Source organism: Cariama cristata, unplaced genomic scaffold, assembly GCF_000690535.1.
Source record: "Cariama cristata isolate BGI_N322 unplaced genomic scaffold, ASM69053v1 scaffold2355, whole genome shotgun sequence".
Classification (NCBI taxonomy): Eukaryota; Metazoa; Chordata; class Aves; order Cariamiformes; family Cariamidae; genus Cariama; species Cariama cristata.
Window position 1 is genome coordinate 28,158 of NW_009616747.1, and position 12,249 is coordinate 40,406.

The following is a 12,249-nucleotide window of genomic DNA, read 5'->3' on the forward strand; positions in this document are numbered from 1 at the left end:
AATGGTAAAGAGTGTTGGAATTACTGTAAAAACAGCTACAAAAAAAGCTATGCAAAATTGTTTTGATGTGTACTTCAGTTTAAAAAAACAAAACACATGGGAAATACTTACAGCTTTGTATAGAAACATACCAGAAACAAAAGTACATGCAGAGAAGAAAAGTTAGAGTTTAAGGCAAGTACTGAAGTACTGTAAACCAGCAGCAATCTGTTGGGGAAAAAAAAAAAAGAAAGAGTGCGTAATTTTCTTGCAGGATTGGGTTTTGTGGGTTTTTTTTTGTGGTTGGAAGTTTTTTTTTGTTGGGTTTTTGCTTTGTTTTTTTTTGTTTTGGTTTTTTTTAATAAAGCTTCCAATTTTGAAAATGCAAGACAAAACTCCTCTGCATTTGTGTTCTACGCCTGGCTCAGACTTCTTTCAGTTTTACAGTTTGGTTCAGATTCTCATGGTTTAATGTACAAGTACAGTACATGCTACTAGGACTACTCACTGCAAGTTTTCAAAGTCTGCTCTTCAAAAACCAGATACAACAGTGTCACCTTTGTTAAAGGTTGATGTCAAAGTTTCAGTTCTGCTGTTAAAGGGTTTCTAGACATGAGAATAGAAAAGTCAGATTTACGATCAAGAGACAAGCAAAAAGCTCTGTAAAACATACACAAGTTAGAATAAGACTTTTCCTATAGCAAATAAAAGTCATCGGGGACTTAGTGTTGTGGTTTTTTGTTGTTTGTTTTTTTTTTTAAAAAAAACACATTTCTTTCTAGGTTTCAGAAGTGCTGACAATTCCAGTAACAAAACCTCCAATGTGCCTTGGCTGTGTCTCTCTTTTTAGTGTCTTTTCCAAATGGTATTCAAACATGTTAGAAACCCTCTCCTCTAATCAACAGTTATCAGTTTAGCATCAATTTATTAGCAAGTCAGATCCTTAAATATTATGAATATTCAATAGTTGTAATCAATTTATTTGTGACCATATAAAAAAGCACAGTTACATGCGACTGCACTGTCAGGTCTATAATACACCAAGTAAGATTGCAAAAATAAAAGGCAAAAAAGTAAAAAGGCCTCAAGTCTCCTTTTTTCGTTGTTTGGGTTTTTTTACTAACTGTCTCACAGCAAAAAAAAAAAAGTAGCAAAGGTTTAACCTTAAATACAAAAGTTATAATGCGCAAATCAGGTCCTCTAATCCAGATTGACGGTACACTTTGTTTCAACTGAACCACCCACTACAAACTTGCAATGCCAGCACCCACTCACACTCTGAAGTGCTCCCCAGCCTTGTCCACCCAATCAACTATTTATACCTTATTTTAAGCAGAATAATAAAAAAGTTGTTTGTGGTTTTGAAACAGTTGGTCTGAATTCTTTAATACCACACTCAAAATTCAGGAAGAAAAATTTAAGAATATCTCAACTCAAGTCTCAAAATGTTGTTTACAAAAAAAAAAAGAGGCACGAATATGAAAGTACAGAAGGTGTTAAAACACCACTAAAAATGGACTTGGTAAAGAGCCTACACTGGAAACACATACCTTTGTCAAAGCATTAAAATTATCATCTCAGAAGACAATTCACTTAGATTTGTGAAAAAAATGCAAACTAGACTGTCATAGATCACTGAAATACCTAATCTAAAGGCAGTGCAAAATGATGGCTGGTGAAGGGGCAACCAGTCATCTTGCAAAGTGAGGGACTCCAAATTACTCATCACTGACCTCCTTAATAATCTGCATTGAAGGACCTGATGAACAATACTGAAATTCTTGTCATGCAATTACAACTGTTAAGTAACCAATATGCAACTCGAGTGATACAGTCCTCCATGGTGGATTATTAAAGTAATAACCCATTAAAGAATAAGGTCAAAGGGGAAAGTGGTAAACATCAGTTGCCATAAGTGAACACTTCAAAAATTTACAATTAAATAAAATGTTAGATGATAACTTATAAAAAGAAGTACTGAACACAACAAAGCCACAATAAATTAGTGTTTCCATAAAATGACATGCTGAAGGTTTTGTTCCCAAGTCTATACATTTTTTACTGTCTGTTAATTCCTAAATATTGACAGTGTAATTGAATAATTGAGGTACAGTAGTTTACATTTGTATATGTCTTGTAAAAAGGTTAATTTTTTTCTTCCAGTTTTTCTTCCTCATCGCCAAAGAACAACAAAGGAAACATTCCTAAAATGCAGCCAACAGTCACTCCAATAGCTTTACCCTAGAGAGAGGGGGGAAAAAGTTAAGTTTCTCACTGAACAGTTGTTATTCATTTGCTGTGTAGTACCTATTCAGCCAAGAAAACAGACCCTTTGTTCTAGTTTTCAGCTGGGAGCCACATTTTTCTTAGCATGCAGACTAGAAATACAATCTATGAGAGAGCGAGAGAGAGAGATGACAAGATTAGAAACAGTGTGTGCTGTGATAAAAGACAATTCTGAATAAAGAGGAGGGGAATGACCCATGAAGAACTGCACAGGTGGTAAGGGAGGGAGATTCAAAGAATTAGTAGGATGGCCAGGAAAACAGAGAAGAAAATTAACATACATTTTAGGTGCATTTATAAACATATCTGTTTCTATCTGGTAATGCAAATCATCAAAGTCCTGAATGAGGAATTCATTGTGAACATAATGGCTTGCAAAGGCACAAGGTGAAAACAAACAAACAAAAAAAGACTGGAAAACATTTCACAATTGACCTAGATGTAGAAGTCAAGAGTAAAGGAAAGTAGTAAGACAGGCAACATCCAAACCACATCACCAGGAGTAGGTGGATAGTGTTGAGAGCCTTGAAACATCAGGTTAAAAAAAAAAAAAAAAATAGCTGGCATACAGGCATAGATGCTCAGAAGTCTTTTCACAGAAAAGTGCTCTGAATGAACCGCAGTGCAATGGCTTCCACCAAGACGACTCTTATGTTGGACAGCCCACAGCCAACATGCCAATTCTTCCCTGCTCAATGCTTTCATCTATCTCTGCTAAAAGCAGACTTTTTTCTCCCCCTAACTTTTCCTCAGCAAGGGTTATTTCTCTGCCCTTAAATCTGCAAAGGTATTTTTCCCCATGAAGATTCACTGTAAAACAGTAAATCTGTTTCTTCACTCAGTTTCCTATCATTTCTTTCTTTAATCAAAATAAACTAATGCTGTCATTGCTGAAGTGGGACTGCTTCAAATGTTTAAATGTTAATTAAGTAATCATCCTGAAAATGAATCTGCAAGATGAGTGCACCATAACTGTAAACACAGGCAGTTTATATTACTCAAATGCTAAAAGTTTACCCAGGGGAAAGCTAATTTCATATCCAAGCTAATTATAGAATATTAGAAATGAATACATACTAGCACAGGTATATGAATAGCAAGCATTTGACAAAGAATGTATAGGAGTAAACTACTAAGGGGTCATAACTTTCAAATAAACTATCTTATTACAGTAGCCAGAGCTCAATCCAGGTATCTGCATAGCATACGCAAAGGCACTGCAGAGACTACTCATGTTATTAGTCACTCATGGTTGGTTGCACACAAAAAACCACCCAAGCCCAAAACAATCCAGTCTCATGATGCTCCCTGACATAGGCTCATAACTAAACCTTCCAACAAATGTGCAAAACGTTGGTGGTCGTTAAGTATTTAATGGCAAAAGTGACAAAAATTATTTACCACTTACTAGTTTAAACAAAAAAAAGCTACACGCAAACAGTGCCTACCTACAGGATACTCACCAAATGTGCACTGAGACGTGTTTGCCACATATCAGCTTGTTTGGGTGTCAGATCAGGGATTGACAGACCCAGTCGTGAAGCTAAAGCTTCTACATAACCCGCAAGACTGAAAGAACAAGAAAACAAGAACAAACGATTTGGGATCTGACTGTATCTTCTAGTAAGGATTTTGAAATATTTGAAGCACTGAACTTAAAATGAAGAGCTTTTCCTTCAGCATAGTGATAAAGCAAGCCATCAAGACATAAACATGGGAAAGCGTTCAGACTTCGGACAGTCACATTTTGTAATGTAAGTTTAATTTTCTCACTGATTTAATATGCAATATTTCCAGAAAGAATTTATGTGGTAAGACACAACTGGTGTGAATGTTACTGTATTTTTACAGAGCTTGTAAGTGACCTTTACTGGAGGAAAGGTTATGCACACACACACTAGTTAGTAATAAGCCTTGTTATTTGCAGAAGAAAAGTATTAGAGGGCAAGTGGGAAACAGAGGCGTAACAGACAACTTTACTTTCATCAATTACTCAGAAATTTCCTTCAAAAAAGTCAGCTCCATCTGTTTACACCAGAAATAGGTATGTCGAGATCTGAAGACATTTCAGATATATAATTGTTTTATCTGAGGAAAAGGAAATGTCTCTAGATCTAGGCATAATAATCTGAGGAGGTATATTAGGTATATTCTATCACAGTAACATATTAAAAAGTATTTTTCCATTTTGTATTTCAATGAATTCACTTTTTGTAGAAAAAGTTCTAATCCTTTCTTTAAAAGCAAGCATTACCTACAGACATATATTCAATCAGGTTAAACATCAATCCCAATTTTATCACTTAAAATACATCATACCGCGGTAGCAGGGGAGTTATTCTGTTTCAGAACTATGGCATTGCAGTTTTAACCTCGACAAGAACCACCTAATATTCCAACTTTTTCTTAGCAAGGACAGGATGCATTTCTACAGTCACATAGTTTACTGAAGCAAAATTCAAAAGCTAGCAAAAAATAAAACAATTTCAGCAGTTTATATGTTTTAGTTCAGTAGCACCAATAGTGCTTGCAATAGAAGCGGGAAAAAAAAAATATTCTTAATACAAGTTCAGACATACCCCAGTCCAGCTAAATCTGACACAAGGTTTCCCAAAGCTGCAGCTGGAGGGAGGAAGAGGGAAGAGAAGGGGAGAAGGCAGCAAAGTATTATTTTAATTACAAACAAAACCAACTAGCTCCCCTCCCTCCCCCACCCCCACTGACCCTCACTCTTCTCAGTATATATAGCATAAAATATTTTTATTTTAGAGTTTTTCTTCTGACCTTATTACAGTTTGTAATAACAGCAGTGGACTAACAATAACAGGAAGCACAACTGTTTTTGTCAACTTACATGAAAAAAACTCAACAAATACAAAAATCAACACTGACGCTTGGAAATCAATGTAACCACTTTTCAGGTCAGACTTAAAAACAGCCATGTGTGGTTGCCAGTTTCACACAGCTAATGTTGGACACCAAGCAAGGCCTTCCAGTGCCTGAAAAGGCACAGGAGCACTGGAAATAGAAGGAGCTGTTACTCACCTATGAGCTTTGATAAACATTTCAACATATCCATGAAGTGTGTCAGTTTAGGAATAAATACTGTACGTGTTACTGAATAAAGTTACACACTTAAAATACATGATTTCACAGCAGATCTCATTGAGATAAGCTTGCTTGTGACTGTCCTGCACTGCAACAGAAGGCTGCAAATTTCCAAATTATTAACTTGTTCTGCTATATACATTTGAATTTAAACTATCTGTGTGCTCTCGAGCAATCCTGCACCTGCAGTTGGTGGATCCATGAGCAGGTTTTTTTCCTCTGATACTACAGAGGCACCAAAGCTGTTAAGCAGAGCTTACAAGTTTTGGCCCAGTGTAGGAGCAGACTGGCTGCTTGGCCTTCCCGTGGTACCACACAGAGGCAGAGAAGCCACCAAGAACACCGGCCAACACAGTCTAAGGACACCAACGCTGATCTTCACTTAGCATTGCAAGTAAACAACAACTTACAAATACATATATACACATACATAAATATCAGACCCTAGGGAATTTAGAGCAGTTCAGCAGTTCAGTTTCATTACAGACGTGCAAATACACTTTCCCAAGTGACCCAGGATTTGAACTTTTAAATTAAAACCAACAACAAACATTTCAAAAGCTATTTGAACTGAAATTCCATTTCTGCAAACGGAGTATGTCCTTGCTTCAATCACAGGTTGTTTCTTTATTAGGAAAGGCAGCTGCAAGACCAAGGAAGAGCCATTTCCAGCTCTGTGGTCTGTTTTCAGCCTAAAATATAGGAATGTGCCGTATTAGTCTACACATACTGCATTTTTATTACTTGCCTGCCATAGTTGAAATTCCTAGGACAACTCCAATTGACAATTCTATTTGGGTTCCCTGAAAAATAAGAGTTTTCTCATTATTTGAGGGATTTGGAGTTAAAATAGATTATATTGATTCAACTGGCAAAAGTATTGCTTACTGCTTGTTTATGTTAAAATTGAAAGGATAAATAGACATTATTTCTACTAGATCTGCACAGCTCCCACTCTCCTGGCATATATACCTCCCCCTAGGACAAGAGCCTACTTCTGATATTCTTTTAATATTTTATATTGTTTCATAATGGCCAGCTAATGGACAAAACCGTAATCCCTATCACTGCATACCATTTTCCTCACTGTAATTCTTAACTGAATGTATAGTTCTGAATGCAAACTACAAATACTGAGCAAATAAATAAAACAGTATCACAGCCCCTTAACTTTTTCAGTTGAAGAACGAAAATCACAGTGAACTGCACGATAAAACAGCAGTATGTGGTCCAAAGATGAGAGACAACGTGTATGAATTGAAACAAGACATGTTCCAGGTGGATACAGGAAAGCGTTTCCCACTGTGAGGACAGTTAAGCATTGGAACAGGCTGCCCAGACAGGCTGCGCAGTCTCTGCTCTTGGTTTTCCTCATGTCCCACAGGATAAAACCATGAACAACTTGGTCTGACCTTACAGCTGATCCTGCTTTGCGCAGGAGGTTAGACTAGAGACCCTGGGAAGGTCCTGAGCAGGAGCAAGGCTAGAGACCTGCAGTTCCTTCCCACCTGAATTATCCCAGGATTTAAATCACACTGTCACTGATAATTCTACGGGAAGAGCAGTATCTTTGGCCTTTATAGATCTTCCTGTTCCACTAGCCGATTTAATCTTCCAAATAAACACGAAAATCTCTCAAGAGTGTTACTCAGAAATGCCAGGCTACATCAGTACAAATCAACATCAGCACTAACAGTGCCTGCATCACTCAGACCACAGGAACACATCAGTAAAAACCCGAAAACCTATTCATCAACGCATTATAATCACATTTAATCAGTCAGTACAAAAATGCATCGACTACATGATCATAAACGTGCCTTACAGCACAAATGAGCATAGAAAAAAAAGCAAGCCTCTTAATTCAGTAAAATTTGATACAATACTGGCCTTCGGAAGGAACAACACTCCTTTGCATTCTGCAAAGACTGAACAAAGCATGGATATTTTCTTTAAGAAAAGAGAAATTAAAATAGAAATTAGTGAGTTGATACAGAGGGAGCAGTCTCTTCCTGAAGCTCTCAGTCTAGTCTATTCTATTCTACTTGAATAATATGAATCTTCCTGACCTGATCAAGGAATTAAATAATGAACTTACCGCAGCAATCATAATTGCGTTATCCAAAAATCCAAACCCTACAAAAGGTAATGCATTGTGGAAGAACACTAAAAGAAATAAGTAAGAAAGAGAAATATTTATAAGAGAATTCACTAGTTCACACAAACAACTGAAATGTCAGTCTAATACTGCCTTCAAGAGAAACAAAGACAACATACACAAAATCCCTTTCCTGCTACTTCTACTGGTAACCTTTTTATTTCTGGCACGTTTGGTAAAACCCTTCGCTACATAGAAGTGTTACTAATGGCTTGCGAAGAACCAGTTAAATCAACTTACTCTGCAAATACTTGTACAAGTTTGGATGGAAGTCACTTATGTCTACTAGTGCTTAAGAGAAATATTTAAAACTGCACAAACTTTGATACTATTTACAGTCCTTCCAACCAATGTTGCAGTATCACTGAAGATTGCCAAACTGTCTTACCAGACTCCCTGCATTCTTCTCTTGCTCAAAACACAACCCCTTTCTCTGCAAGTCACTCTATTCCTATGCAAGCACTCCATCTTCTTCACACATTTCTAAAAATCTGTATCTTAAAAGAGTATTGCCGGGAGGTAGATAATTCTTATCAAAACTCCTTCAGCTAAATCTGCAAATGCTAAGGTGGGTTTCACTAGGGTGTCATACAGCGTTAATTATCTCACTATTCCAACCCAAACTTGTTTATCTTGGTTTGGGCACCATGCTGAAAGAAAGTTAGACTTGAAGCTGCTCCGCCATACACTGTTTAAGAAATCAAGTTCCACCTTTTGTTTCATGCATTTTTTCTTTTCACTCCTGAAATTCCAAGAAAACCCGATTTGAAAATATTTTCTATTGCAGGTACTTGGAACATGCTGCTCTGAATAATTTCTAACAAGCAGCACAGTGTTGTTGTTTTTGTGTTTATATCATGTACTATATCATTCTTTTTTGTCCTGCTCCATTTTCTCTCAAGTTTTAGCTTGTAAGTTTCTGATAGGAGATGGGACTGAATTTGCACAGCATTATGCCTCCAGCTGAGGTTCAAGGTGCTAACTTAGCTTAGAAAGTTAGAACTCTTCACTTTTTTTAACATTTAAAATGCATCAGTTATATAGGGGTTTTTTTTTCCACTTCAGATGGGACCAATAATTCCTGTATTTTATAAACTTACAGAAATGCAAACACAGGAAGAGTGAAGAAAGAAGAATGTACAAACCTTAGCCATGTGAAAAGAAACTGGTATGAGTCCCTTTTGGGTTTACCTCTCGCAGACAGCACGAATCCATGACCATATAAAAAACAAAGCCACACTCCAGAAATCTTTCATGCTCAGGTACTAGAACATGTTTGGACTTCTGTAACTACTTTGCAAGAACACATATACCTTCATAAATGCAGAAGTAAAACACTAAAGCACAAAATGTATGAAATTTTCTGGTTTTTTGTTTGTTTGGGTTTTTTTTGCACAAAACCCTCAAAAACATAAATACCAAAAAAGCACACAGATATGCCCGTTATTTTCACAATGTGCATACCAAACTCTGGAGCTACAAAGGGAGCTCAAATTCTTACCAAAATTGACAGAATTTTGGAATCCATTGAGTAAACAGAACCCCAGGGACCAAGCAAAACGAACAAAAAACCCAAAGAAAAGTAAGTGTAGATATCTAGAATAGGAAAACGTTCAACTAAATACATTTGCTTACTGAGAGAGTATAAAACCACAAAAATACACCGATTTGGAAACTAAATCAGAATTTGGATGATGATGTTATATAAAGAATATCAAATCTATCTGCAATTTTATCCCACTTCTCAGTCCATTTAAAATATAGGTGACTAGAAGCAAGTTAACAGTTTTAAGCTTAAACACAAAAAACCCCCACAAGGTACAGCAGCATCAACACTGTTTGGCTTAGGAAAACAACACTTACTCCTGGCTTTGAACAGTGAGCTCTCATTTGGGCTTTCTGTCCTACTTTCAGTAAATGGTGCACATTCTCCTGCTGAGGTGTTATGAAAGAAAGAAGGCAGGGTGACTGTTGGTGCTTGCTTTGGTTTTCTGTTACTCCATAAAACAGGGATGAGGACAGACCAGCACTTGGAGGAGAAAGATGAAGCAATTCAAAGACAGACTGCACAAGTACTGAATCACATTCAACAAACATTCTTCTTTTACCATGTTTCAGTTGTCCTGGAGATGGTGGTGCAACCTCCAACTTCTCTAGAGAAGTCAAAATGAAACAAGAAAGTTAGCCAGTTCATCACAAATTCAGTTTTTTATAATATGTTTACCAAATTACTAGCAGGCAAAAAAGCAGTTATGTTATTTAACAGCTTTCAAATTTGAAGAAAAATGGTTCATATCTACATTTTTATTATTTTTTACAAAAGATAATGTTATTAAAAGCCAAAGTCTTAGAATAATATGGCAAGATTAACCTAGTATAAGTGATTATGCAAAGTAACAGCATACATTAGAAGCAGCCCAAGAGCCATCTTTGTTACTGAAAATTAGAACAAATACACTAAAATTAGAAAAACCTGGACATCTAAAGGGATGAGTATTTTATTATTTATTTTTAGAGGTCCTCTAAACATGCAGCAGACAATGTTCTTTACTCCAGAGACAGTCTGAAAAAAAAAAACACCTGTACCATTTCTGTTCTGACAGAAGGCATCTTTTAATAGTCAGTACAAGAATAAAAGAAAAATACTACAATGACATTAAAGACCACTGATTTCAGTAGGAGCAGATCAAGTTTTGTCATTTGGCGCCTGTTTCAAGGTATCCTGGCCTCAAACCATCAAGAGCTTGGAAGGACCAGGACATCACTCCTCAACCCAACAGAGTACTTCATAAGAAGCTAACACAGTCTATTAGAGGTGACGTACAGAATGCAGTAGCAACAGCTACTCATTTCACAGTGGAAAGGAAAAGAAGAATCAGCGCCTTTTTTTTTTTTACACTTTTGTTGTTGTTGGTTTTTTTAAAATGTGGATATTGAGTATCAGACCCTTTTTTTAAAGCAGAAAAAAAAGTTGCCCCAATATCTTCCAGTATTATGAACCCTGAGCTTTTGACAAGTTGCTCCCATACTTTTGATTAAGTAACTTCTATAGGCAAAGGTAGAACATGGTAAAACACGAGAAGAGCCTACAACACTACCTCAAGTATTCAAATTTTACTTGGGGCAGTCAAGTACCTTAAAAGACAACGCTGCAAACACAAGCTGTAAATCATTTGAGCGTATGGACTAAACAGTGCAGCCTAGAGCGAGTATCCCTGCATCCAAATCATTCCTACATTCTTAACAACTATATTGTTAACAACTCTTAACAACTTTCGCACTTTAGCGGTTACTGAAGAGCTGGTTCTTCCCTCTGCCCAATAGACAAACTACCTCAGCTCTACAAACACCAGATGTACTCATCATGCAAGTGGGAGAAGCACAGCCCAAATATTACACAAATTAAGATTTTTTTTTTTTCTTTTTCCCTAGAAAATGCCAAGGAGTTCAGACTCAAACCTCAGGCTGGATGAGGAACAAAAGAACATCCCACGGTAAACAGAGGGGAGACCTGCAAGAGCCAATCTTCCAAAGCCACAGGCATCACTGGTGCCCGATGGCCGGAAAACATCAGACCAAAACTTTCAGTTGTATTCAGGAAAGATGGGACTGATTTGCCCCAACACAAACTTCTGCGCTTTTCTGCATATGGTCTCCCTCCATCCTGGCAGGTCAAGCAAAACTGTTACAGAAGCATGGAAAAAGAGAGCGCTGTCTATATACACCAGGGGTGCCCTTTCAGCAGCTTTTCTCGGAGACAGCAAATTTGTACAACACTGGGGAAAATCAGAGCCACTTTGAACCAAAGAGATTAACCGAGGTCACTATTTCCAAAAGCTCTAGATGCCCTGAGGGTGGCCAGGCAACCTAAGCCAGCACCATCACATTCCTGACGAAGCTTTCCTAACCTCCTCTTGCTCCATCCTGCTGGATGCCAGGGAGAGAATGAAAACCCCAAAATCACGAACTCAAGCACAGAAAGTCACCCAGGGAGTGCTGCCCTCCACAGCTTTCTGCTCCAATGGGAAGCTATCACACCGACCAGCGTGGTTCCTTGGCTTCATGTGACACTGCCACTGAAACCATCCCCGCTGAAGTACCATCTATTCTGCAAATCTAGTTCTCCATATACAAGGATTTCATGATAAAAAGCTCTAATAGCATAAACAAACCTCCAGGAAACACTCTATTTACCTCTAAGGAAGACATCTTTTCACAGTTTGCCCTGATTATGATAACCAGTTAGTTCAGATAATTCCCAGGTGACGTATCTTTGGTACCAACACAGAAGACTATTTGGTTTCTCACTAAATACTACAAAGCTCTAGAACATCAGTCTTGTGAATTTAACTACAACTGATTTTTGAGTTTGATAGCACATGGCACACTACATAATTACACTCTATCCAGTGTAGCTAGAAAGCTATTTAAAAAAGCTAGTGCATAATTGATTTTAGAAACTTATTACCAAAAGGAGGAATTGAGGGCAAGTGTTCGGTAAGAGAAAAAACCAATTCTTTTACATCTATGGATACTGGGAGCTTCAAGTCACATTAACTAAAAAGAACATAAACCTCCCCCTTCAGAATGTAAGTCAAGGACTATCTTGGGATGGTTTTAAAAGGAGGGAGGCCGGGGGGCCACTACTTCGGGGTTAGAGGAAAGATGAGTTAATGCAAGAAAGAGGTAAAGAGCAAGGGATTAAATATAAGTAAAAA

At 37.4% G+C, this 12,249-nt stretch overlaps 1 protein-coding gene across 1 annotated transcript in view; it reads right to left on the bottom strand.

Moving 5' to 3' along the window:
* Nucleotides 1-1,515: 1,515 nt before the first annotated feature.
* TMEM65 (transmembrane protein 65) overlaps nucleotides 1,516-12,249 on the bottom strand; it is a 27,613-nt gene continuing 16,879 nt past the window's right edge. Inside the window, exons 2-7 of the mRNA XM_009700260.1 lie at nucleotides 9,640-9,684; nucleotides 7,472-7,539; nucleotides 6,122-6,176; nucleotides 4,845-4,887; nucleotides 3,729-3,834; nucleotides 1,516-2,220 (exon numbers count right to left, since the gene is read on the bottom strand). Coding sequence (XP_009698562.1) covers nucleotides 2,125-2,220; nucleotides 3,729-3,834; nucleotides 4,845-4,887; nucleotides 6,122-6,176; nucleotides 7,472-7,539; nucleotides 9,640-9,684 — 413 coding nt within the window. The 3' untranslated portion in view covers nucleotides 1,516-2,124. The remainder of the gene's footprint in view (nucleotides 2,221-3,728; nucleotides 3,835-4,844; nucleotides 4,888-6,121; nucleotides 6,177-7,471; nucleotides 7,540-9,639; nucleotides 9,685-12,249) is intronic.